The sequence below is a fragment of the Leucoraja erinacea genome, chromosome 3, assembly GCF_028641065.1.
Source record: "Leucoraja erinacea ecotype New England chromosome 3, Leri_hhj_1, whole genome shotgun sequence".
NCBI classification, from domain to species: domain Eukaryota; kingdom Metazoa; phylum Chordata; class Chondrichthyes; order Rajiformes; family Rajidae; genus Leucoraja; species Leucoraja erinaceus.
Genome location: NC_073379.1, coordinates 3,218,874 through 3,242,418, shown reverse-complemented (window position 1 = coordinate 3,242,418; position 23,545 = coordinate 3,218,874). Strand labels below are relative to the sequence as shown.

The 23,545-nt window shown below is 43.8% G+C and overlaps 1 protein-coding gene across 1 annotated transcript in view; it reads left to right on the top strand.

Moving 5' to 3' along the window:
• The first annotated feature begins 2,543 nt into the window (after window positions 1-2,543).
• Window positions 2,544-23,545, top strand: part of khdc4 (KH domain containing 4, pre-mRNA splicing factor) — a 59,066-nt gene continuing 38,064 nt past the window's right edge. The window contains exons 1-5 of the mRNA XM_055631493.1: window positions 2,544-2,662; window positions 15,508-15,730; window positions 16,519-16,644; window positions 17,274-17,353; window positions 23,189-23,241. Of these exons, the coding sequence (XP_055487468.1) occupies window positions 2,634-2,662; window positions 15,508-15,730; window positions 16,519-16,644; window positions 17,274-17,353; window positions 23,189-23,241 (511 nt within the window). The 5' untranslated portion in view covers window positions 2,544-2,633. The remainder of the gene's footprint in view (window positions 2,663-15,507; window positions 15,731-16,518; window positions 16,645-17,273; window positions 17,354-23,188; window positions 23,242-23,545) is intronic.

Below are 23,545 nucleotides of genomic sequence, written 5' to 3'. Positions count from 1 at the left end.
CAGGGGAGTGGGATACGCAGAGATAAGGAAGTGTGAGGTCTGAAAATGAGACATCAAAGGGGATGCAGATCAAGGAAATGTATAATAGATTATCGTTAGTTAGGAGAATGTGACAACAAAGCATACAGAGACGACATTTAATCAGCAGGACAGTCAGACTGGTCAGAGAACTAGGAAGGGGGAGGGATGGAGAGAGGGAAAGCAAGCGTTACGAAGTTAGGGAAGTCAATATTCATACCCCTGGGGTGCAAGCTGCCCAAGCGAAATACGAGGTGCTGTTCCTCCAATTTGCACTGGGCCTCACTCTGACAGTGGACAGACCCAGGACAGAAAGATCAGAGTGGGAATGGGAGGGGGAAGTTAAAGTATTTTGCAACCGGGAGATCAAGTAGGCCTAGGCGGACTGAGAGGAGGTGTTCAGCGAAACGATCGCCGCGCTTGCGTTGGTCTCGCCGATAAATAGGAGTCCACACCTGAAACAGTGGATACAGTAGATGAGGTTGGAGGAAGTGCAAGTGAACCTCTGCCTCACGTGAAAGGACTGTCACCGAAGGGGGAGGTATAGGGACAGGTGCTACATCTCCTGCGGTTGCAGGGGAAAGTACCTGGGAGAGGGTGGTTTGGGTGGGGATGGATGAGTTAACCAGGGAGTTGCGGAGACAACGGTCTCTGTGGAAAGCGGAAAGGGATGGAGATGGGAAGGTGGCTAGTGGTGGGATTCCGTTGGAGGGGGAGTTAAAGTGTTTAGCAACCAGGTGATCAGGTAGGTCTAGGCAAACTGAGCATAGGTGTTCAGCTAAACGATCGCCTTGCCTGCACTTGGTCTCGCCGATGCAGAAGCCATCGTTGTCAGCTGTGTGTGTAGGAAGGAATAGGGAGATTGCACGGCAGTCGGGTCACGACCCATGACCCGTACTGTTGCTATGCTACGCCAACTGGAGTACACGCGATGAACTGCAGGTAAGCACTGACCATTGTTTCCAGCGTAGCGGGCCCGTTAAAACCCGCCAAAATTGTCAATTTGTGCGCTGTAAATAATTATGGAAATCGGGATAAGCGTGAGAGACATTTAGCCTACTTCAGAATTCCAAAAGTGAGGAGAGATGACGGTAGATAGAAGCGAGAGCTGAAGGGACAACAACAGCAGAAGTGCTTGGCGAACATTGACCGTTTGCTCACTGCATTTCATCAACAGTAAGGCATTATTTGCGGTTTATTCTTGTGCTTTTTCTTTGGCATCTAAAAAGTTTCAGGTGATAAATCTGTCTGTGAAATTTTTAAATCGCCCATGGTTCTCAGTGGGTTTTTACATACAAAAAGAAAACGCTTCTGAAGCAAAATTTACAGCCAGATTTATCACTTCTGAGACTTTTTAGATACCAAAGGAATCAAGAAAAAACACAAATAATGCCTTACTGTTGATGAAATGCAGTGAGCAAACGCGATAATTCCCAATATTTTTAATTCCGATATCTGCACGGCCAATGTTCGCCAACCACTTTAGCTGTTGTTGTCCATTCAGCTCTCGCTTCTCTTTACCTTCATTTTGCTTCACTTTTGGAATTGTGAAGTTGGGTACGTCTCTCACGTCTCTCACCGATTTCCACAATTTTTTTAAGCGTAAAAATTCACCATTTTGGCAGTTTTTAACAGGTAGGAAAGTACGCTTTTCGTGTATTAACAACATATACCGGAAGCTGCGATGTCCTCCAGATGGATTGAGCGGCTCCGTGAGTCAAGCCCTATAACCCAGTGACCTTACGTGCAACCTCCCTATTGCAGATGCTGGTTTACATCGAAGGTAGACACAGGATACTGGAGGAACAGGCAACACAATTGTAAAAAATAACTGTTTCAGGACTGGACGAGGGTTGGTCAAGATTATAAATAATGATCTCCTTTTCTTTTCACTATTTTCTCTCTCAACTTTCTTCATTTACTCGTTTTCTTTCTTCACACACTATATATTTCACATCTTTCTATCCTTTACTATCTAACTTCTTTTTCTTATTCTCATCTTTTTTCAATGTAACAAAAAAAAAAGAAGTTGTACATAAAATGTATTATGAAAATATATATTAGGCACTTTGGTGCCATATGACTGTACTTACTTCTAATAAAATAAAATATTAAAAAAACCAAAAAAAACAAACAGGTTCTTTGACCCTTCTTCAGACTGAGAGTCAGGGCAGAGGGAGACACACAGACAATGCATTTCGTTGTCTCTGTACTGTACACTGACAATGACAATTAAAATTGAATCTGAATCTGAATCTGAGATAAGGAAGGGTAAGGTGTGAAAACGAGGCATCAAAAGAGTCTGAAAAAGGGTCCCGACCCCAAACGTCGCCAATTCCTTCTCTTCATAGATGCTGCCTCACCCAGCATTTCTGGGTTTCTCCAGCATTTTGTGCCTCACATCAAGAGAGATGTTGTTCATGGCAAATGTCCTGTGGCCAACTGGTTGTTGTCAGCTCTGTTGCCAACTGGTTGCTAGGGCGCCCCCATAGCGCCGCGCGGCGGCACGGAGGACTAACGGCGGCTCGGTGCCGGGTGTCCGGACCGGCGGACGCGCTGACGTCACGTCGCTGACGCAGGCCCTGCTCTGCTCTGCTCGCTCGCTCGCTCTCACAATGGCGGCCGGATCGCCGCAGTTCGCGGGGTAAGGAGCTGCGCCATGTCGGGGCCGGGGGGCCGGGGCTGGGCCGGGGCGGGGTGGGGAGGGGACAGGCCGGAGCCCGATCACCCCGCCTCGCCTTTCGCTGCGGCATGTCTGGGAGCGCGGGGCGGGGGAGTAGAGCGGGATCGCGAGGGCGGCCGAGAGGCCCCGGTCGCCGTGTCTTTACCATGTCGCGGTAGTCAGTGGTTGTTTGAAACTGTTGGTGCGTCGATGACGCCTCTTCCACGAGGCCCGAGGCCGCACCGAGCGATCGATGTCGCCCTGAGGACAAGACGGGCCGGGTGATCGGTGTCGGCTCCAGGACAAGACGGGCCTGGTGACCGGGGTCGGTCTGAGCTCCAGGCTGAGCCGGGCCTGGTGACCGGGGTCTGAGCTCCAGGACAAGACGGGCCTGGTGACCGGGGTCTGAGCTCCAGGACAAGACGGGCCTGGTGACCGGGGTCTGAGCTCCAGGCTGAGCCGGGCCTGGTGACCGGGGTCTGAGCTCCAGGCTGAGCCGGGCCTGGTGACCGGGGGTCTGAGCCGGGCCTGGTGACCGGGGTCGCCCTGAGGACAAGACGGGCCTGGTGACCGGGGTCTGAGCTCCAGGACAAGACGGGCCTGGTGACCGGGGTCTGAGCTCCAGGACAAGACGGGCCTGGTGACCAGGAGCTCCAGGACAAGACGGGCCTGGTGACCGGGGTCTGAGCTCCAGGCTGAGCCGGGCCTGGTGACCAGGGTCGCTCTGAGCTCCAGGACAAGACGGGCCTGGTGACCGGGGTCTGAGCTCCAGGCTGAGCCGGGCCTGGTGACCGGGGTCTGAGCTCCAGGACAAGACGGGCCTGGTGACCGGGGTCGCTCTGAGCTCCAGTAGCCGAGTGGGTCAAACCGGCGCTGAGCTGAATCGGGTCTTTGCTCCAGTAAACAGCCCGGGCCCGGCTTTTGAGGGCGGCGGGGCAGCTGGCGGGAGTGCAGGAATAGAAGGGTCCCGACCCGAAACGTCGCCTATCAATCATGTTCTCCAGAGAAGGTTGCACAAAAAAAGCTGGAGAAACTCAGCGGGTGCAGCAGCATCTATGGAGCGAAGGAAATAGGTGACGTTTCGGGCCGAAACCCTTCTTCAGATGTTCTCCAGAGACGCTGCCTGACGCGCTGAGTTACTCCAGCATGTTGTGTCTTTAAAAACATTGTAAATCAGCATCTACAGTTCATTGTTTCTACGAAAACGGTTTTACATTGTGTCCTTATCAAAATCGGTCCCAGGGTTAATTTCTCTCACCTGCCGCCAACTTCGCACGTTGGTGGTAAAGGGGCGCAATGGGGATTTCTCCACCTTTTTTTACACCCCTCGCCAATTTTCTCCGGATGATCCCCACTGTTTTTAACTGAATTTGAAAGTTTGCGGACACGACGAGAGTGGGGTAGATTTAAAAGGCGTGACGGGAATGAACTATATTTCCCGCTCTTCTATATTTCTTAATATTTGAAATTAATTGTGTTGCAACTAAAAGGGGTGAAGGATTTAAGCACCGAAAATGTAAACCCTCTCTTTGAACTCTGGAACGAATTGATTAAAGTTGGTGATCTGATTATTTTTATGATTATGGTATTTAAAAATACGGACGAGCAAAAAAAACCCATTATATGTACTACGTGTGTTATTCTGGAATAAAAATAGTAACCGAAGCCCACAGTGTTTCAATATTGGTTTCCTGTGATCGGGTGCTGGTTGAATTTTGCCTTTGAATTATCTTGCTCAAAGTGGCAACAATGATTTGCTCCCTGGAATGAATTTTTTTGTTGTTAAAATTTGTATGACAAAATAACTGTTTCCGTGATGCAAAACCTTATCTAAATTTAGAATTAAACTTCAGAACCAATTCAACAAAATTATATTATAGTAAACAATGGAAAATAAGATTGGGTAATGTGGGATTATGAAATGTCATTCCAGTCTAACAATTTGAGATTATTTCAAATATTAATTTGATTGCATGCTAACATTAGATTGCTTTATTCTAAAAAAATGGATGTGCTTTTCTCAAATTATATTTATTTGCATTACTTGTTATTTATCATTCAGGTAACATATTTTCCACTATGCACTGATTTTTGGTTGCATTTCAGTGTTTTTTAACTTTTTGTTTCATTATTTATTGAGGAGTGCATTGCAAATCATCCATTAATTTGGTTTGTTAATGCATGAATTCTGAATATAAAGGTGCAAATGTGTTGATATCAATGCATTTTTATGGTGTCATGAATCTGATAGATTTTTGAGGAGGTAACAAAGGTGTTCACTGAGGGGAGGGCAGTGGATGTTGTCCACGTGGATTTTGGTAAAACATTTGATGAATTCCTTACGATAGGTTGATTCGGAGGATTAAGATGCATGGGATCCACAATGATTATTTGGATTCAGAACTGGCTTATTCAAAAAAGGGTGGGTTTGGTGAAACGATGCTATTCTGACTGGAGGTCTGTGACTGTTAGAAGATCTGTGCTGGGACTTTGGTGATATAGATAAACGACTTGGACATAAATGTAGATGGTTTGATTAATAAATTTGCAGACACTAAAATTGGTGGAGTTGTGGACAGTGAAACAGGCTGTATGGAGTGTGTAGGAAGGAACCGCAGATGCTGGTTTACACTGAAGATAGAAACAAAATACTGGAGTAACTCAGCAGGACTGGCAGCATCTCTAGATAGAAGGAATGGGTGACATTTCAGGCTCTATCCAGAGACGCTGCCTGATCCGTTGAGTTACTCCAGCATTTTGTGTCTAACTTCAACGTATGGAGGGTGATATAGACCAGCGACAGAAATAGGCAGATCAATGATAGCTATAGTTTAATCTGAATAAGTATGAGATATTGCACTTTGGGAGTTCGAATGTAAGGGGAAAGTATACAGTTAATGGCAAGATACTTAACAGCATTGATGTATATGGAGTGATCTCGAGGACCAAGTTCTAGGTCCCCGAAAGTGACAACACATGTAGATAGAGTGGTTCAGAAGGCAGATGCTATGCTTGCCTTCATCGGTCAGAGCATTAAGTATAATAGTCAGAATGTTATGTTGCCACTTCATTGGTTTTTGTTTGGGCTGCATTTGAAGTATTGTGCCCCATTACAGGAAGGATATGGAGGCTTTGAAAAGGCTGCAAAAAAGGTTTACCAAAATGTTGCCTCCTCTAGAGAGTATTAGCTATAAGGAGAGATTGGATAAACTAATATTATTTTCTCTCAAGCATTGGTGTTTGAGGGGACACCTCGGAGGTATATATGAGAGGCATATGTAGGGTAGCCACGGGAGAACATTTTCAGAGGTGAAAATGTCAAAGACCAAAAGGCATAGTTTTTAGGTGAGATGGGCAAATCTTAAAAGAGATATATGTGGCACGTTTTTTTTTGCACAGTGTGGATGCCTGGAACATGCTGCCAGGGATGGGGTGGAGGTAGATACGATAGTGGCATTTAGAAGGATTTTAGATAAGTGCAAGGATTTACAGGGAATGGATTCCTCAGCGGATCAGGCAGCATCCAGGGCTCGAAATTAGCGGTTGCCTGGATGCCAATGACCACCTAAAATGCTGCCGGACAACCTAAATGCGGCGTCATTTTGCCTGGATTGGCACTGCAGATACTGGTTTATACTGAAGAAAGATACAAAAAACTGGAGTAACTCAGCGGGTCAGGCAGCATATCTGGAGAAAAGGAACGTGACGTTTCGTGTCGGCGCCGGCTGTAGTGCGGGGCAAAGATACTAGGTGTGGGGTGACGGAGGGTCAGAGCGCATGACAGGCCCCGCACAGCAGCGGCTCCACCTCCTCGTTCTCCCGCACCCCACCCGCCCTGATAGGCTGTGTGCCACTCCAACAGCAACAACGCTTTCAAAACAAACCCTCCCACATGCTGAGGCCGGGAGGTGGGAGGAAGGGGGAGGCCCTTGTTATTATTTGGTATTATCTATAAAGATGGATTAATTAAATTGTGAACCCATGAAACATTAAAACCGCAGTGTTTGATTGTCACTGCCACCGTTGACACGTTATTACAGAATTCATTTTAACGGCAAATCAATGCTCTTAATATGAAGTATCAGTACTGTAGTTATTTAATGAGCAACATTCACAACTATTTGTTTTATCCAGGTTTTACTTCTATAGTCGGTCATATACATCACAAATTTTTGTCAGGACATATTTCAGTTAAAATTTTAATGTTAATTCTGAAGTGGGAATGATGGAAACAGCGTTTATGAATATTTTTTTTAAAATCTAGTGCGTGTAAACTGGGTATCTTCATTGCTGTTCACAACACATACTTATCTGAATGTCCAGTAATCTGGTGTTTTGACACTTTTAAAATTATTACCAAAAGACCATTTGCTGCACTTGTGTCCTTTGGCCATCTCTTGTCAGTTAGTGTAATGTTTAACCTGTCAGATGGGTATAGTCAACAGCTATTATCATAAACTGCCTTTAGAAATGTCCTTGCAACCTGTATATTTTGTTGTGGATAAGTTATGTGGGAAGCGAGAGTGTTTCTGTACCAATAGCAATAACAACCCATGCTATGGCCATGTCATGATAATTTTTGGTCCTTCACAGAAAACATGCTTGCATCAATCTGTAGTGTGCATGGTTAAGCATATATGTTATCATGGTCCAGGATTTATTGACACAGGTTGATCGTACGCTGAATAATCCAACCGCATTTTTGTTTGGAAGTGGAAAGAAATAATAGAAATTGCATTAATTGCAACGTGTAAAAAGAGTTGAGATACTGTATTATAACTTTGCTGCATTTCATTGTGGTATATATCATGTCTTGATTGGTGAATATATATAATTTGTGACTTGATTTGAAGCAGTATAATATGTGAATGCTTCATTGAGCATAATTCCGACTGGTAACTACACACTTCATCCGAGCACATTATCACAAACATCATGTAAGCCGTCTTAAATGACCACCTAAACTCATTTGGCAACCTAAAAAGCTGCCTAGGTTGCCCGGCTGGCAACAATAAAAAAAAAGGCAGAGCCCTGGCATCTGGCGGGAATGGAAGATGATGTTTTAGATTGGGACCCTATCTTCAAATGTTGTCTGTCCAGTCCCTTCACAGATGCTGCACAACCTTGAGCTGAATTTAAAAAATGTTTTGACTCTTTATTTAAAAAAAAAAAGTTGACATGTCTCAGACTGCGTCAGTCATACAGTGTGAAAAAAAGACCCTTCAGTCCAACTTGTCCATGCCGACCAACATGCCCCAGCTACACTAGTCCCACTTGCCTGCGTTTGTCCCATAAACCTCCAAACCAAATCTCTCCATGAACTGTCTAAATGTTTTTAAATGTTGTGATAGTGCCTGCCACAACTACCTCCTCCGGGAACTCGTTCCATATACCTACAAGCCGTTGTGTAAAAAAAGATTGGCCCTCGTGTTTCTATTAAATCTTCCCCCCCGCCCCACCTTAAACCTATGTCCTCTGGTTCTTGATTCATCTACTCTGGGTAAATGACTCTGTACAGCTACCAGATCTATTTCTCTCATGATTCTATGCTCCTCAACATGATCCACCCTCATCATCCTGCACTCCTAGGTATAACGTCCTAGCCTGCTCAACCTCTCCCTATAGCTCAGGCCTTCGAGATCTGGCAACATCCTCTTCTAAATCTTCTCTGCACCCTTTCCAGCTTAACACCATATGTCTTATAACAGGGTGACCAAAACGTATCACAATGCTCCAAATGTGGCCTCACCAACTGTACCATGTCCTCCCAACTTGGATGCATTGGTGATCATTTTCCAATGTTCTCTTGACTGGATCAGTTCCTGTGGACTGGAGGGTGACCCCACTTTTTCAGAAAGAAAGGAGAGAGAAAACGGGGAATTATAGACCAGTTAGCCTGATATCGGTAAGTGGGGAAGATCTGCACCTGGAAAAGCAGGATTGGTTAAAGTCAGCATGGACTAATCTCTGGAATGTTTTTGAGGATGTAACAAGTAGAATGGATAAGGGAGAGCCAGTGGATGAGGTGTATCTGGACTTTCAAAAAGCCTTTGACAAGGTCCCACACAAGAGATTAGTATGCAAAATTAGAGCACATGGTATTGGGGGTAGGGTATTGACATGGATAGAGACCTGGTTGGCAGACAGGAAGCGAAGAATAGGAATGAACTTTTCAGCATGGCAGGCAGTGACTAGTGGGGTACCGCAAGGTTCGGTACAATATATATTATGGATTTGGGTGAGGGAATTAAATGTGGCATCTCCAAGTTTGCGGATGACACAAAGCTGGGTGTCAGTGTGAGCTGCGATGAGGATGCTATGAAGCTGCAGGGTGACTTAGATAGGTTGGGTAAGTGGGCAGATGCATGGCAGATGCTGTATAATGTGCATAAATGTGAGGTTATCCACTTTGGTGGCAAGAACAGGAAGACTGATTATTATCTGAATGGTGTCAGATTTGAGTATAGGAGCAGGGAGGTTCTACTGCAGTTGTACAGGGGCTTGGTGAGACCACACCTGGAGTATTGCGTACAGTTTTGGTCTCCTAATCTGAGGAAAGACATTCTTGCCATAGAGGGAGTACAGAGAAGGTTCACCAGACTGATTCCTGGGATGTCAGGACTTTCATATGAAGAAAGACTGGATAGACTCGGCTTGTACTCGCTAGAATTTAGAAGATTGAGGGGGGATCTTATAGAAACTTACAACATTCTTAAGGGGTTGGACAGGCTAGATGCAGGAAGATTGTTCCCGATGTTGGGGAAGTCCAGAACAAGGGGTCACAGTTTAAGGATAAAGGGGAAATCTTTTAGGACCAAGATGAAAAAAACATTTTTCACACAGAGAATGGCGAATCTCTGGAATTCTCTGCCACAGAATGTAGTTGAGGCCAGTTCATTGGCTATATTTAAGATGGAGTTAGATGTGGATCTTGTGGCTAAAAGTATCAGGGGGCACGGAGAGAAGGCAGGTATAGGGTACTGAGTTGGATGATCAGCCATGATCATATTGAATGGCGGTGCAGGCTCGAAGGGCCGAATGGCCTACTCCTGCACCTATTTTCTATGTTTCTATTAGGAGAAGGGGAGGTGCAATGAGACCTGGGTGTGCTTGTACATCAGTCACTGAAAATAAGCATGCAGTTACAGCAAGCAGTGAAGAAAGCTAATGGCATGTTGGCCTTCATTGCAAGAGGATTTGAGTTTAGGTGCAAGGAGGTCCAACTGCAGTTATACATGGCCCTGGTGAGACCACACCTGGAGTATTGTGTGCAATTTTGGTCTAATTCGAGGAATAATATTCTTGTTATTGAGGGAGTGCAGTAATTCTTAAAGGATTGGACAGGCTAGATGCAAGAAAAATGTTTCCGATGTTGGGGAGTCCAGAACCAGGGGCCACAGTTTAAGAATAAGGGGTAGGTCATTTAGGACTGAGATGAGGAAAATCTTTTTCAACCAGAGAGCTGTGAATCTGTGGAATTCTCTGCCACCGAAGGCAGTGGAGGCCAATTCACTGGATGTTTTCAAGAGAGAGTTAGATTTAGCTCTTAGGGCTAAAGGAATCATGGGTTATGGGGAAAAGCAGGAACCGGGTACTGATTTTAGATCAGCCATGAGCATCTTCAATGGCAATGCTGGATTGAAGGGCCGAATGGCCTACTCCTGCACCTATTTTTCTATGTTTCGAATGTACCGAAAACTGATAGGTTGGAAAAGGTGATGTTGTTGCTGGTCATTTACATGCCTAAAGATCAGGGGAAGTAATTGGAAAAAAACATTACAATAGAACACCAAACAGGCCCATTGGCCCACTATGTCCATGGCAATCATGATGCCAATCTAATCAATCCTAAAGAAGATTGACACAAAATACTTGGAGTAACACAGCGGGACAAGCAGCATCTATGGAGAGAAGGAATGGTTGACGTTTTGGGTCGAGACCCTTCTGAGTTACTCCAGCATTTTGTGTCTATCTTGTGTCTATGCCTGTACATTGTCCATTGCCCTCTTCCCTTCCGGTTCACGTATTCCTCTAAATCCCACTCAAACGTTGTATCATATCTACTTCGACCAAATCCCTGACCGAGCATTCCAAGCATCTACCACTTTCTGTGTGAAAGTAAACTTGCATTCAGATTAATTTAGTATCATACACACCAGTGTGGACTGAATTCCTTGTTTGCACGAAGTTCATGGAGTACACAGTATACATGATAAAGATAGATAAAATACGATGATGAATGCAAAACAGCAGAATGGTGCAAAGATTGCAGCAACTCTGAAGTTAAAAAAAACTTGCTTTGCTCACCTGCTTTAAACATTTACCTTTAAATTTAGGGGTTTATATCCCCTATCTATGCCTTTCACAATTTCATATACTTCTATATCGGGTTGTCCGAGTGCGAGTGAAAACCATCCAACTTTGTTCAGCTTCTTCTTATTGCTCTGCAGGCCAGGAATCATCTGGTGAAAAAAAGATACAAATGCTAGAGTAACTCAAAGGCAGCAGCACCGTCTTTGGAGAAATGGATAAGTGGCGTTTTGGCTCGGGGGGGCCCTTCTTCAAAATGACATACATGGTAAAGATGTGGCAATGGGGGCCTAGAAATTGAAAGTTATTGAAGGGTGTGTGAGGTGTCTCGGATGTAGGTTGGAAGGGAGTGGACGATAGGGGATAGGATTGAATCAACTTATTTGGAGATAAATTTTGTGGGCAGGAATAATAGGTCTCCAGGGCAGTCCTGTTTGTGGATTTAAGGAAGGAGATGGAAGTTGTCAGTGTGGGGCTAGGATCCATAAATTTGGAGGCTGTGGAGGGCAGATTTCCAGATGTGATGAGATTGGAAATGGTCTGGGGAATGATGACCTGGTGTTCGTCTGTGATCATGATTAGGCAGTAGGTATGAGAAAGTGTTGGAGAGCTGACTCGTGGCATCAGCCAGACTACAATGGCACCTCCCTTATCGGCGAGTTAATGAGAATATTGGGATTATTGCTGAGTGACCATAGGGCTGTGTTCAGAGGGGTTGAGATTGGAATAGATAAGGGGACTGGAGAAGTCAAGACAGTTGATGTCGTGCCAGCTGTTGGGAATAAGGCCCAGTGAGTGTAGAAGGCTGGCATAAGTCTGAAGAGGGTCCTGACCCAAAATGTCAGCTATCCATGTTTTCCAGAAATGTGCCTGATCTGTTGCCGTACCCCAGCACTGTGTGTCATTTTTGGTAAACCAGCATCTGCAGTTCCTTGTTTCTAACATGTGGTGAACCTCTTCTTCATACTCCAAAGCATCCACATACTTCCTGTAATATGGCAACCAGAACTGCACATTATTCAAATGTGGCCGATCCATTGTTTTGTACTACGGCTAACTTAGATAGGACATCTTGGTCGGCATGGGCAAATTGGGCTGAAAGGCCTGTTTCCATGCCATATGATTCTGTGACTAGTTCAGATTAGACGCTTCTGAGAAGCGGAGGAGAGTGTCAGTGGCTGGGTATAGGTTGCCCAGTTGACACTCTCCTCACCCTCAACAACTTTACATTTGACTCCTCCCATTTCCTCCAAACACATGGCGTAGCTATGGGCACACGCATGGGCCCCAGCTCCGCCTGCCTCTTTGTCGGGTACGTTGAACAATTCTATGTACCAGGGCCCCATCCCCGACCTCTATCTCCGTTACATTGACGACTGCTTTGGGGCCACCTCCTGCACCTACACACAACTGACTGACTTCATCCACTTCACCACCAACTTCCACCCGCCACTCCAATACACCTGGACCATTTCCGACACTTCCCTACCATTCCTTGACCTCACCATCTACATCACAGGGAACAGACTCCTGACCGACATACATTACAAACCCACTGACTCACATGGCTATCTGGACTGCACGTCTTCCCGCCCTGCCCCCTGTAAAGACTCCATCCCCTACTCCCAATTCTTTCGCCTACGCCGCATCTGATCCCAGGATGAGACATTCCATACCAGGGCATCGGAAATGTCCTCGTTCTTCAGGGAACGGGGATTCCCCTCCGCCACCATAGATGAAGCTCACACCAGGGTCTCATCCATACCCCGTAACACTGCTCTCTCTCCCCATCCCCGCACTCGCAACAAAGGCAGAGTCCCTCTGGTCCTCACCTTTCACCCCACCAGCCGGCAAATACAACACATAATCCTCCGCCATTTCCGCCACCTCCAATGTGACCACACCACTCGCTACATCTTCCCATCTCCCCCCATGTCTGCCTTCCGCAAAGACCGCTCCCTCCGCAACTCCCTTGTCAATTCTTCCCTTCCCTCCCGCACCACCCCCTCCCCGGGCACTTTCTGTTGCAACCGCAAGAAATGCAACACCTGTCCCTTCACCTCCCCCCTTGACTCCATTCAAGGACCCAAACAGTCGTTCCAGGTGCGACAAAGGTTCACCTGCATCTCCTCCAACCTCATCTACTGCATCCGCTGCTCTAGCTGTCAGCTGATTTACATCGGGGAGACTAAGCGTAGGTTGGGCGATCGTTTCGCCGAACACCTCCGCTCAGTCCGCAATAACCAACCTGACCTCCTGGTGGCTCAGCACTTCAACTCCCCCTCCCATTCTCAATCCGACCTCTCTGTCCTGGGTCTCCTCCATTGCCAGAGTGAGCAACAGCGGAAATTGGAGGAACAGCACCTCATATTCCGCCTGGGGACCTTGCGTCCGGATGGCATTAACATTGAATTCTCCCAATTTTGCTAGCCCTTGCTGTCTCCTCCCCTTCCTTAACCCTCTAGCTGTCTCCTCCCACCCTCCCATCCGCCCGCCCTCGGGCTCCTCCTCCCCCTTTCCTTCTTTCTCCCCCCAACCCCTTTTCCTTCTTTCTCCCCCCAATCAGTCTGAAGAAGGGTTTTGGCCCGAAACGTCGCCTATTTCCTTCGCTCCATAGATGCGGCTGCACCCGCTGAGTTTCTCCAGCATTTTTGTGCACCTTCCTTTGATACCTTCTTCGCTCTCTGTAGTTCACCAATCTACTGTATTCACCAATACAAGTTTGAATTATCTGCAAACTTACTAACCACACCACATATATATGATTCATATATCTATCGATCTGTGCCAGCACTGATCTTTGTGGAATACTACTAGTCACAGATCTCCTGTCAGTGAACCACCCTTGTCTTTTATGGAAAAAAAACAATTTTGTGTCCACTGATAATGACAATGACAAAGATTTTCTTATTTTCATGACTTATTATGAAATCAATTGAGTGTGTTAAACTGAACCTGGGCTTTAGTGGGTTGATAATACGTCTTAACTTTACACTGTATTGTTCATGAGCAATGGAATATGAACAAGCAGTAACAATTAGTACGGGAGCACCTCAAGGCTGCGTGCTCAGCCCCCTGCTTTACTCACTCTAAACCCATGACTGTGTAGCCGGACATAGTGCGAGCTCCATCATCAAGTTCGCTGCCAACACCACTGTTGTTGGACGAATCGCAGATGGGGATGAGTCAGAGTATAGAAGTGAGATTGACCGACTGATTGAATGGTGCCAGCACAACAACCTGGCTCTGAACATCAGTAAGACCAAGGAACTGATTGTGGACTTTGGTAGGGGAAGGATGAGGACCCACAATCCTGTTCATATCAATTTCACGATGGTGGAGAGGGTCAAAAACTTTGAATTCCTGGGCGTGCATATTTCCCAAGATCTTTCCTGGACCCAGCACACCAATGCAATGATAAAGAAGGCACATCAGCGACTCTATTTCCTGAGAAGATTACGGAGATTCGGCATGCCGAAGAGGATTCTCCTAAACTTCTACAGGTGCACGGTAGAGAGCATTCTGACTGGTTGCATCGTGGCCTGGTTCAGCAACTTGAACGTCCAGGAGCGTAAAAGACTCCAAAAAATTACGACGACTGCCCAGTCCATCACCGGCATTGACCTCCCCACCGTCGAAAGGATCTATCGTAGTTGCTGCCTCAAAAAGTCAGCCAAAATCATCAAAGACCCACACCATCCTGGCCACACACTCATTTCACCATTGCCATCAGGAAGAAGGTACAGGAGCCTGAAAACTGTCACGTCCAGGTTCAGGAACAGCTTCTTCCCTACAGCCATCAGGCTATTAAACACAACAACGAATAAGCTCTGAGCTCTGAACTACAAAAGACTATATTATTATTGCACTATATTTGTTATTTATTGAACTGTTTTTTTTTTTTTTTCTCTTCCCCCGTTATGTACTATGTTTACATATTCACATATTCTTTTGTGCTGCAGCAAGTAAGAATTTCATTGTCCTATCTGGGACATATGACAATAAAACACTCTTGACTCTTGACACATATAACAGGATGAAATCCAATAAGTTTAGTGATGATTCATAATGCATAAACCATTCTGTAACACATTTATATTAATATGTTGGAATATTTTAAAACATTTGGCGTTTTCATTCCCTCTTCAATCCCCAGATTATCTTGTGGAATTTTAAAATTTATGTTACAATGCTGGACCATGTTAGCTTTATTCAGGTGAAGATTGACAATAGATGTTGACTATTTGATTGCAGCAGGTGTCCCATCTGATCTCCCCCCCCCCCACCCCCCCAAGCATCCATGTACCATTGTTTTATCCTTTCTCATTGCACAAATTAACACCCCAAGATCCATCTGTACATCATTGTTCCTAACAAATACACACACAAACAAATGTATGAGATGTTTTTGGATTCAGATGTCCTATTGTTTTAGATTGGATGGTCTGCCAAAGGTGGGGAAATATGAGCTTGAAAGGTGATATTCACAATATTAATAAGAAATTTTGTTGTTCTAGGCGCCGTAGTAAATGGGATTGCCCAGAATCGGTTCCTGTGTCAATAGACTCCCAGATGAACAATTTTTCCGTCACTATGTCACAAGATGGAGGACTCCCAGGCAGCCATTCTTCTCAGTCTTCATCAGATGCATTGGATGCAGCTTCAGCAGCAGCCGCCAGGATTAATGCCATGTTGATGGCAAAAGGGAAACTGAAGTTGCCGCAGACTCCAAGTAACAGAGTAAGTAAGGTTTTTCAATTAAGTGCACAGTGACATTCTTTATCTGGCAGTATGAATCATACTCACTTCCCCGATCTATGAAAGCAAGCATACCATATGCCTTCTTTGCCACAATATGCCACGATTACCAGCATAATTGGCCACTGACGAATATCTCGCAAAAATTAGGGTTGGATATAAAAAGCTTAGATTTTTGCTTATTTCTGCAGTCTGAATTTGCTCAGAATGCAAAACCTTGATTGAATCACAGGAAGTAATGGGTTCATGTCACAAAAGGCAATAGAGAATTAATGTAGGCTGACAGATTAAATGAAAAACAGCAAATGCTGGAAATACTAAACAGATCAGGGCAAAACATTAATGGTTCAGGTTGAGGACTCTTTGCCAGAACTTCTCGGACCCGCAGACCCTCAGCATTGGAGCACCGCAAGGCTGCATACTCTCCCCTCTCCTTTTGGACTGAAAAATAGAAAATGCAACTCTTTATTGAAAAAGGAAGAAGGGCAAAGCAGAAAATTCCAGCTAGTTAGCGTAACATGTCATGGGGAAAATAAAGGTGGAGCAGGACACTTGGGAAAATGGAAGGTAACAGGATAAAGCCAACATGGTTTGGTGAAATCCTGTTTGTTCAGTTTATTAGAGTTCCTTGAAGAAGTTCCCGATGTCTTAACGTTTTTTTGTAACTTGGTGACTAACCATGAAGAAATGAATTAATTTAATTTATTAAAATAGATAATACTTGTTTCAGAATTGCACAATTCGCTAATTTTGATGACTTTTCTTTCTAGTCAAAGTCTTCAAAGTCGTCATCACATCAAAAGAACAAAGATGATATGGTGGTTGCTGAAATTGAAATTAATGATGTTCCTATTGTATGTAGAAATTTGCTTACGAGAGGCCACACTCAAGATGAAGTAAGTAATGAGCATCATGATTTAACCGTTGAACAGTTTATGCTGAAAGTTATGAATGTATGTTTAGTGGGGTTCTTCTGTGAGAAAATATGGATGCGTGTGCATAACAACTTGATGAACTAAACCTGTGTGTATTTGGGTTGATGTGTGTTCAATCCATGGTATAGCCTTTGTCTAAACACAGCCCAAAGATCTTAAATATATAAAATTGTTTTGGGAGTGACCACACTAGATATCAAGTAGCTCAGATAAAAATGGGATGAATAGGCGGAGCTTGAAGTCATATCTTGCAAAAACAGTAGATAATTGTATTTGTTGTGAAATTATTCACTCAAGTCCTAGGAGTTCCTCAAGGCAATGTCGAAGGCTCAACCACCCAACCACTCTCATCATGTTAAAAGTGAAAATGTTTGATGATAGTTCCATCGTATTCAGTTTGATTCAGAACTTGTCAGACACTGAATCTGAAAATGATTCACTTTTAATAGTAGTGTTAATTTTTACTTTTCAATATTTTTCTTTTTGAGAAAAGGACAGTTATGACCTATGTTGGCCTACACTACCTGTTTAGACTCTTAAAAAGTGAATTGATAACATTGGAATCTCCTTATATTCCTTTTGCTCTGCAGATAAACAAAATTAGTGGTGCTGCTGTTTCTACCAGGGGACGATTCATGAATGCAGATGAAAAACAAATGGCACTACAAGGGTAAGCATTTTTTTACATTTTGTATTTTATTTCAGAACTGTGTGACTCTTGTACTCCAAGACAAATTATATGTTTCTTGTTATAATCAGTGTGCCTTATTCTAAACTAATTAGACCTTAATGTCTTAATGTAGTGATTCACTGTCAAATATATTCTAAAATAAAAATGCTTGTGCGTTTTTAAAATAAATGTTTGGTTAAAAGAAGTTGGAAGTTACATATTCTTTAATTTCATTTTTTATGAAATATAATGGATGGAAGTTGCAGGAGGTGTCAGGGGAGAAAGTGTAGAGATAATACTGGACAGAGAAACAAGCCAAACTCGAGTACAATAATGGATGGGATTTATATAGCGCCTTTCTAGATACTCAAGGCGCTTTACATCGTATTATTAATTCAGTACTCAGTCACACTCGGTGGTGGTGAGCTACTTCTGTAGCCACAGCTGCCCTGGGACAGACTGACGGAAGCGTGGCTGCTAATCTGCGCCTACGGCCCCTCCGACCACCACCAATCACTCACACACATTCAAACGCAGGCAAAGGTGGGTGAAGTGTCTTGCCCAAGGACACAACGACAGTATGCTCTCCCAAGCGGGATTCGAACCGGCTACCTTCCGGTCGCCAGCCGAACACTTAGCCCATTGCGCCACCTGTCGCCAGAGTGAAGAGAAAGATACGGAATATAGTTCTCAGAATTATAGTGCAATCATACTAGAGACATGGTCCAATGTTTGCAATGAAGTAGAAGAAAATCAGACTGTTTACTGGCTTGTGGAAGGATTGTTTAGAAGCGTGATAACAGGGGTGAAGACCTGTTTCTGGGTCTTATAGGTCTTTGATTATGTTGGCTGCTTGCCTGAGACAGCGTGAACCTTAGATGGATCTGTGTCTGGTCTGTGTGATGGACTTGGCTACATCATCAACTCTGTAATTTTTTGCATTCTTGGGCACGGCTCTTCCCAAACCAAGCTAGAATACAATCCGACTATGGTCTCTATTGTGCATCTGTAGATATTTGTGAGTGTTATTGAAGATGTTGAATTTCCTCAGTCTCCTGAGGAGGTAGAATCATGGCGTGCCTTCTTGGTTGTCACTTCGAGTTGGCTAGTCCATTACAGATTTTTGGTAGTATTTACACCAAGAAACTTGAAGCTCTCGACCTATTCCACTACGGCACCTATTCCACTTGATGCTGTTTGAGGCATGTACTCCACCACGCTTCCTGAAGTTTCTTAATACGTCCTGACATCTCTTAATAAGTGAGCAAAGATAGTCCAATATCACATTGTAGTTTTGAATGAGAAAATATATTGGTTCAGCTTATTTGACTTTCCAGAATACTACCGTGCTATCCTTGCATACAACGATTCATTTCTGAAATAGATTTGCCATCCTGTCCCCAAATATCTTATGACAAGGTACATTTATTGATCGCTTCCAGTATGATGATAGCTTTTGAAAAATCTTTCCAGATCCACTTGAATCTGCAATAACTTTGCTACACTGGGGTGTTTGCTGGATTAACACCAGTTTATTTGTAAGTGTGCAGAAATTTGGCTGATGGTCTATTAGGGGTGCACAAAGAAGAGAAAAGCAAAATATTACATAACTGGAACGATTCCACAGAATGCTGCAGTGTGGAGGGATCTAGTTTCCTCCTGTTGAAAATGTGGAAATTAGCATCCATGTACAGGAAGTAATTATAAAAGCTAATTGTATGTTGATCTATGTTGCAGATGAATAAAGGAAACCAGGCTTGTTACAACTTGACTGGGTTTTGGTGAGACCACACTTGGAGTACTACATATAGAGCAAATGTGCCGGGGGATCGCAGACAACTGCAGGTCAAATAAGGTTGTTGTTGTAGTAGGGGATTTCAACTTTCCCAAAATAGACTGGGAAAATCACAGCGTGAAGGGTTTAGATGGGATGCAATTCCTCAAAAGTGTTCAGAAGAGTTTTCTTAGGCAGTATGTGGAGGCCCCCACACGTATTTGGGAAATTGTGAAGGGCAAGTTAATGACGTGTGTGTGGAGGAACCTTTTGAGACAAGTGACCACAGTTCGATTAGGTTTACGATAGTTATGGATCGGGATGGAGCGGGTCCACGTGTTAAAATGCTCAACTGGGGTAAGGCCGGGTATGAGGGAAGGTTTCGCTCTAGTTGACTGGAGCAGGTTATTTGAGGGGTAAGGAACAAGTGGGATGTTTTTAAAAGTGTTCTGAAGAGAGCTCAGGATTTATACGTCCCCGTTAGAGTGAAGATAGCTTCTCAGAATCAAGGCCTGTGATTGTGTGCCACAGGGTTTGGTGCTGGGCCCGTTACTGTTTGTCATCTACATCAATGATTTGGATGAGAACATACACGGCAAAATTAGCAAGTTTGCTGATGATACAAAAGTTAGTGGTTTTGCAGATAGTGAAGAAGGTTGTGAACGATTGCAGCAGGATCTGGATCGATTGGCCAGGTGGGCGGAGGGATGGTTGATGGAATTTAATACAGAGAAGTGTGAGGTGTTGCATTTTTGGACGTCGAACAAGGGCAGGACCTACACAGTAAATGATAGGCCTCTGGGTAGTGTTGTAGAGCAGAGGGATCTAGGAGTACATGTGTATGGTTCCATGAAGGTCTAGTCGTAAATAAATAAGGTGGTCAAAAAGGCACTTTAGCCTTCATCAGGGGGCCGTACGATTGGCAGCCCCGCCAACAGACTAATTGTTTTTTCGTCTTTTTTAAATTTTATTTTTAGTGTGTGTTAAAAGTTCGTGCAAAGGAGGGGGAGGGGTCGGGGAGACTTTTTTTTCTTCTTCCGTTTCTTGCCTTGCCAGAGAGACGATTAATTTTCGGATTGCATTCTCCGGTCGCTCTGCGGCCTACCATTGATGGAGCAGGACGTCTCCTCGAACTGACCTTGGGCCCCACTGCGGGGCGTGGACTTGCATCGGAGTTGATCCCTTGTCTGTGATCGCTCCAACTGAGGCCTGCGGTCTTTACAATGGGAGCTTGTAGTCTCGGGGGAGGCCGTGGATGTCGGGAACTAGTGCGATCCGTCCCGATGAGAGGTTCGATCGTCTGGCGCGGGGGAGCTGTCATCCCCCGATACATGAGCAGATCGCTTCGATGCGGAGGGCTGGCCACAGGGGTCAAGATCGCCCCGTCAATAGAGGGCTCGAGGCCCCCGACCGCAGGAGAGGAAAGGGAAGAGATTGAACTTTTTTTCGCCTTCCATCACAGAGAGGAATGTGGAGGAGTCTCTGTGATGGATGTTTATGTTAAGATGTGTTTTGTGTGTTCCATTGCATTTTATTTATATGACTGACTTGCCAAATGAAATTCCTCGTATGTTGCAAAACATACTTGGCTAATAAAGTATTATTGTGATTGTGATCAGTCAGAGTATAGAGTATAGAAGTTAGGAGGTCATGTGTCAGTTGTATAAGATGTTGGTGAGACCGCATTTAGAATATTGGGTTCAGTTCTGGACACCATGTTATAGGGAAGATATTGTCAAGGTTGAAAGGGTTCAGAAAAAATTTAAGATGAAAGGGATAAGATTTAATAGGAATCCGAGAGGTAACTTTCTCACACAGTGGGTGTATGGAACAAGCGCCAGAGGAGGTAGTTGAGGCTGGGACTAAGCCATCGTTTAAGAAACAGTTGGACAGGTTCGTGGATAGAACAGGTTCGGAGGGTTATGGACCAAGCGCAGGCAAGTGGAACTTGGGTAGCTGGGACGTTGTTGGCCAGTGTGGGCAAGTTGGGCCGAAGGGCCCGTTTCCACACTGTATTCATCTATGACTCTATCTCCGACTCTATCTAATTACATATTTAAAGAGAACAATTCAGGGAGGGTTCACTAGATTGGTTCCTGGGATGAAGAATTTGACTTTGGAGGAATGTTTGATGAAGTTGGACCTGTGCACACTACAGTTTGGAAAAGTGAAACAAGACACTGATGGGAGAAGATAAAGTGCTGGAGTAATTCAGCGGGTCTGGAGAACATGGGTAGTTGACATTTCGGGTTGGGGCTCTTCCTCAGACTGATGCAGGCTACTGACCTGAATCGTCGCCTATCCGTGTTCTCAGTGGATGCTGCCTGACCTGCAGAGTTACTCCAGCACTTTGTCCTCTTTTGCAAGCCAGCATCTGCAGTTCTTTGTTTCGACAAGATACTGACAGGATCTGACATGATTGATGATGACGGCTGCTTCCACATGTGGCCAAACATGGGACCAAAAGACAGTTTCAGATTATGGTGTCATTTATTTAAAAGGGAAATTAGGAATTTTTGTGTGTTAGTTTTCTAATCCACAGATTTGTTGAGGCTGAATCATTGAATGTCTTCAAGACAGAATAGTCACACTTTTTGTTCTGTAAGGGAGGTAAAGGAAATGGAGAATGGGTAAGAAAATGAATTTCAGGCTAAGTTTAGATCAGCCATGATATTATAGAAGTCCACAACAAGCATTAGACTTTTTTAAGTTTGCTTATTATTTTGTGTATCTCCTCAGATCTTCCCTATGTATGGTGTATTACATCTGGTACGATTTAGTTCTCATTTGGATACCCTCTAACTAATTGTGTTACGGTATGGGGGAAGGGTATGTGGCGTTTCTGGAAAATGGTTCACTTTGCGATTCTTCTGTGATGAACAGTTTGTCATCCTTGCACGTGTCAAGAAATGTGAATTGAAAAATAATACATTTTGTTTATTTCCTTTTCCCCTTATGAATTTTCTGAGAGTGAATTTTATTGCATATCACAAGGTTTTCGGTGAATTCTGTAAGGGCGAATTTCAGTTTCCTTACAACCATAACATGGGTTGACTACTTATTTTATAAAATTACATACCTGTGTTACAAGGGGCATTAAGACCTCCATATTTGGTATGACACACAATGTGAAAGGAAATATAAAAATCAGCAGTAATATAAAGTTTAAAGATGGATATCATTTGAGCTCTTTATTGCAATGCATGCAAATATGACCCAGAAACATATTTTGTAAATGAAGAAGTAAACTTAATACTGTTGCCATAATTATTTGCCATATTTATAGTTATACGCCAAATATGTCAGTACTGTTTATATAGTAGCATCCTTAACTCCAGTTATGTTGACGTCCTATTGAAGACTCACTTATGAAATCTAGGGAAAACTTCCAGTGAATCAACCCACTGCACTGATAGAGGTCAAATGTTAAAGGCCCATCAGCCCTCGTTGGTGCCATTAATGATCCGATAGAATTTCAAAGGAGAGCAGTAAAGCCTGTTCAACTTTGCAATTGCACTTGCAATCAGCATCACAAAAACAGATAATTTGGTGATTATTGTGTGTTATGTAGATTGGCTGTGACATTATCCTATATTCCAATTTCAGAAGTATAAGATTGGCTTTTGGAACATTCTTGATGTTGTGATAGGTGCTATGTAAATGTAAATTATTTGTTCCAAAATCATTTTATTTGGAAGCATGTTTGTGAAATTTACTGATTGTTACCTCAGACAGGATGTTGCTCTGGCAAATATTTGTCCATTGAAATGACATCTCTAAAACAAGATAATTTGGTAAATGGTCATTTTTCTGGGCCGTTCTTGTGTTTCCTACGTTACAACAGTGTGCTTCTAAAGTACCGAATTAGCGACGATACACTTTGTGATGACGTGAAACTTTACTGAAGCTAATCCTTCGTTGACGAGCTGAGATATTTGTAGATAATTCAAAGAGATAACTAGAATTATATTTGTTTCTTTTATAAATGGAACATAACTGTTGTAATACTTTAGCAGTACTTAAGCTAAAGCACTATAAGTCAATAATTTATCTTTCTTTAGGGACCGACCCCTCTACCTTTGCATACAGGCACAGACGCAGAAGAGTGTGGACAGTAAGATTTGTTGAAATTGCTACGTGTCTACTTTTCACTGGTTAAAATTCAATTATTTTTGTGTTACTTGGACAATGGTTGCTATCTGGTTATTAAAGTTACAGGGCATAGGTAACAGATTTATTTTTGTTTATAATAAATGGATAGATTTTAATTACCATAACTTAGGTTATTATGATCTATATATTTTTTCTTTCTTGTGAATGTTCAGTTCTTTGTGGGACTATAGTTCCATGGAGCCATTAACCCCCAAATGGTCATTATTTTTACAAGGGACTGACTTTGAATGTCCGCAGGATGCTCA